Below are 4,839 nucleotides of genomic sequence, written 5' to 3'. Positions count from 1 at the left end.
TTACCTGTGTTCCTCTTCTGTCCAAGGATCCCCTCGTTGCGCTTGCTCTGACTTTTTCTTTTCTTTCAGAGTACTAGCTTTAGTCAGATTAACAGACAAAGGTACCTTGCCAGACTCAATGGCCTCCACATCACGACGCAAGACTTCATAGTGAAGTTTTAGATCTTCAATTGTTTTTCCAGGAACTGCCAATGCAATCTTATCCCACATATCGACATCATTATAGTAGGTTGCCAGAGCATTCTCGAACGCCTTGTCCTCCTCCCTTGTCCAATTCGAACTTGTGCATGCATCCTTTGATGCAGCATCATCCACCTCCGTCCTCAAGGAGCAGCTGTCAAATGTCCAATCTGTATCCATTTTCGAGGCAATTGGGAAAGCTTGACTGAAAATAGAGAACTTTGACCTGTAAATTTTTGAAGTCATCAAATCTTGTTGAGAAAACTAGCATCAAATTCATCTTGTTAGGAACTCAAGAATTCAAGAACATTTAAAATATGTGTATGTAAAATAAAAATACTATTAGAAAAACTTAGCACGACAAAAGTAAAAATTCAAATAGGGTTAAATTTCTGTGTCTCCATCAAATTTCAGAGGACACGGATAGAAAAAGTGACGGTTTAAAGTAAACAAAGATTAGAAATATATTAGCAGGAGAGTATAAAACATGCATACAATTGAACAATCTAAAAAATAAATACGAGAAAAAGGAAATTGTCCCACACTCGCATCTGCACACACCATTACATCCAGCGTTACAACTACAAATCCACATTTTGTATGATATGCAGCAAAAAGAACACTGTGCTTCATGATGAACTACCTCAATCATGCAATTAATGACATCTAAGAGCAACACAAATATTGAATAAGAGGGAATCAATCTGGATTTCTGTATTTCCACTATAATTTCAAATGGTAAAACATGTGCATGCAATAAATTAGCCCTCCCCTAAAATAAAATCTATGCAGAAATATGAAACTTAAAATACTCAAAAATGCATTCCGAAATAAAACCAAGAATCCCAATTTCAGCAAATGCTCAGCATTCACTTTTCTGTAGTTATTTGTGTTTCCTCTCTTACTTTATTTGCTAAAGTATTGACATGAACTTCATTGATTCAGAAAGTTATTTCACAAACAACATCAACTTACCAGATCTTCTTTCTCTTCTACGGAGTTTCACATGCAGCCATTTCAAACATATATCACTAACTACATGAAGTTTACACGCTCTTGAAAATATATAAACAGATGCCAAATTTTCTTCATTTGTGTATAACTATGTAATTAAGTTCTTTAAACAACAGATCTACCTTCAAGGAAATATCAGATAAATTCTTGGCGAAGGCTGCAAAAAAAGGACGACATTAGCCTCCAAATTCTTAGAAAATATTCTTTTTCTCTAAGCAATTTCCGCCCTCTAGATTCATACTAACATTCACTCTGAAGAACCATAGGCCATGGACGAACCTGTGTTTGTTATATAGGTGGTGTGCATGCAAGCTAGTGCAAATGCGTTACAAAATAAAGCGTTCCGCCACTGTCTTTTTGTTCTGTGCATATATCACAGAGAAAACTCGCTTGGCCATAAGTGGCCATGTGGTATTGCTTAGCAGCCACCTGGCTCTCTGAATCTTTTTGTTTTATAATAATCCTTTAAAATCACAGTTGATTTACTAAAAGGTGCATACTCATTCGCGTATATATGATTGTAGGGTGTGAAAATTTGAGTGTAAGTGCTTTAAAGGTCTTTTGCCGTTCGAATTAGATGGTATGCATGCAAGCTTTTGAGCGAGCGTTACAAGTAGGTGTGATTAATGCTTTGTCCCACTGGTCTTTTCCTGAATAGGTTGACATGTGTTGCTGCTCGGAAGCCACTTGGCCACCTTTGTAATCGATTTGCTTATTCTACTAATTCTTTAAAACGCGGAAAGTTACTTACTTTATTCGTGTAATTTGATAAGATAAGAATTTTAATCTACTGCAAGCAGAACGTCTGAGAAAATAATAGAAACAATAGGACTACTCCTGAATGAGGCAGAGTATTTTACACGAAACAATAATAAGTCATAAGCCGATAAGCAATCTTGAAAATGAGAAAAAAGTCACCTTAGTAATTCTAAACATATTAGGTTATGCAACATATATCGACAAATTTATATGTAATTGATGTAGTTTTAACTTTCAGAAAATTAAAAGGTAGAAATTCCTTTTATTCCTTAAAATTTCCGTTCAAATATATATGTATTCATTACTGTCATAATCAATGATTTGGGCCAACTTCAGCTCATTGCTGTATTCATTACATTTTCTATGACACTGTATCAGACAACTGCCACATCCTTAACTAAGTGTTTAGTTTTCCGGTTTTACAAATAATTGTTAATTGGGGTATGATATCATAATTAGTTATTTATCAATATCATTTAGTTTTTCATTTTCATTTTTTAGTTAGCGATCGATGTTTAGTGTTGATTATTTCATAATCAGGATTTTTATTAAAAAAAAGTTTCAATATTTAGTCAGTAAATGTGAGTTATGGTTGATTATTGTATAATTAGTTTTTGTTTTCAACTTAAAATTTATATATTTGAGTGTTGTTCACAATTAAAATAGTGGCACAGATGATTTGTCCTCCAAAAAAAACAGGTATGGGATGGGAAAAAAAAGAGTCAAATTCCATAAATTCTGTTGGGTTAGGATACGGTGTAGCCATCAGTCATAATCGTTTCAAGCCTAACAATTCCAGAGAAACAGGTATGTATTACTAAGCTACAAAAATAAGTGATGATTCAGATCTTGGAGTAGGCAAAACTCTTTCTTAATCTGTTCTAAATCAGATATAAACATTCACAGAAAGGAAAAACTAACAAAAGAACGAGACTGTTTTTCTGAAATTTGATAATATACCAGCGAAATGCTTGAAAAAAAATCCTCTAGAAGATTACTAACTCATATATGCTTTACGAGCACTGCCCCCCCCCCCCCCCCCCCCCCCGGAAATCAAATCCTTTTCTTTTTTATCAATACTTGATCCCGAAAAAAATCTCTATGCATATTAGCCTATATACTGTTGACAATACAAGCACTAGACCAAGAAAAGGCTTACACTATATTCCCAAAAGGTTGTTACAGGAATCCATGATCGATTTGTTGTTACTTACACTTGAAAGTTACTCGCTCCGTCCCATTTGTATTGGAGGGGCCAATACAAATGGGACGGAGGGAGTATTATATATGTTCGAGTCACAAGGCTTCCTCACTAGTATCTTACTCATCTTGTTTATTAGTTAGCTTTCGAATATAGCTTTGATCATTTTAAGGCTAACTCTTCTACTACTGAAACTATGACTTCCACATACAAGAAGTCGGAGATATACTGCCGTACATATGTGTTCCTTTCCAGCTTAAAATAAGCACTGACACACTCACTCCGCGTTAAAGATCATCTAAAACCTCACAGTAATTCGGAACTTCATTGAGTTATGAGAATTACTCAGAACATACTAATAAAATCAAACTTATCCACACTCCAAAATTTATGCGAGAAACAAAAAAGTTGCATCGCCACTTCAAACACGAGTTATACTAATGCTTAGAGCAGCCACCAGATTGAACTTATACAGAAAAAAGATAGATTAATTAACACAATAACTCAATAGGCATCATCAACACAATCGTCATTCAGACATTTCGTCGAACAGCTAGAGAGCAAGGAGAAACAGCATAAAAGGGGCTGTTGAAATTAACCAAATTAGTTCACCTGTATCTGCCGGAGCTCGGACATGTTTCCGGCCGTTTGATAAAAATAGTTGGCAAGAATCGGCATTGGAATCGCAAATAAGATTAACTGGGTTTTCTTGTAAGTGTGATCCAACCTCCAAGATTGATTTTTGCAATGAACCCAGCTAAATGGTAAAACTTATGTGTGTGTGTGTGTGTGTTTTTTTTTTTTTTTGAGATGGTAAGTTGGCGATATGCAACAGAAAATAACCATATTGATTTTTCTCTTTTGTTTTCCGGAATATGTTGTTATATTTATAAAAAAAAAAGAAGAAGAAGAATATGCGAATACTGCTGCTTTTAAAGGGTTAATGCTAAATAATTCACGAATTTTGACTAAATTTTAGTTTCAGAGTAGTGTTTTATGCTGAGTTGAAATTTTTATTGAGCTCCCAGAGTGCGAAGGATTTGCAAATCTGAGACCTTGTTGAAATCAGTTAAAAAGAGAACTCGAAAAACATTGAGAAAAATCACATAGCCCGACGATCAATATTCTCAGCATAAAAATTTGAGTACAATTAGGTTGACCCACACTTAGATTCTGATCCGCATTCTGATTCGAACCTGCATTCTTCAAATCGTGTAAATGACATTATTTGATTATACAAATGACATTGTCTATAATTAACATTATTCGGTTATATAAATGACATTGTAACATTTTAAAATGTTATAGTATCGTTTTCAATCTTATAGTGTCAATTACAGGACGCGCCATTTATATTTCTAAATAGGGTCAATTATACACAATATCATATACTAATGTTATAGTGTCATTTACACGCAGTGTCATTTGTATAACATAATAGTGTCAAATGCACGCAGTGTCATTTGTATAACCGAATAGTGTCATTTACACGGTTCGGATTAGGACGTGGGTTCGAGTCAGAGTCTAAGTGCGGGTGTAACCCGATTGGCCGATTGTACGATACACTGTTGTACCCAAGACCACCACTATTCTCAGCCTCTTTCTTACAAAGCACACAAATATTAAGCTCAATTATGCCATGTCGTTATAAACATATCCTGGCTGGGGAGACAACCAAGAATCAT

The 4,839-nt window shown here is 34.8% G+C and overlaps 1 protein-coding gene across 1 annotated transcript; it reads right to left on the bottom strand.

The window, feature by feature from the left end:
* On the bottom strand, positions 1 to 360 carry LOC130994321 (protein RADIALIS-like 4). The gene has a single exon (XM_057919367.1). The coding sequence runs from the start codon at positions 358 to 360 to the stop codon at positions 1 to 3; it is 360 nt and encodes a 119-aa protein (XP_057775350.1).
* Positions 361 to 4,839: the final 4,479 nt, after the last annotated feature.

The sequence above is a fragment of the Salvia miltiorrhiza genome, chromosome 7, assembly GCF_028751815.1.
Source record: "Salvia miltiorrhiza cultivar Shanhuang (shh) chromosome 7, IMPLAD_Smil_shh, whole genome shotgun sequence".
Classification (NCBI taxonomy): domain Eukaryota; kingdom Viridiplantae; phylum Streptophyta; class Magnoliopsida; order Lamiales; family Lamiaceae; genus Salvia; species Salvia miltiorrhiza.
Note: the sequence above shows the minus strand (reverse complement) of the source record. Positions and strands in the feature narration are given on the sequence as shown.

Excerpts from the sequence above, each read along its gene's own strand:
- LOC130994321 (XM_057919367.1), bottom strand. The coding sequence starts at position 360 with ATGGATACAGATTGGACATTTGACAGCTGCTCCTTGAGGACGGAGGTG.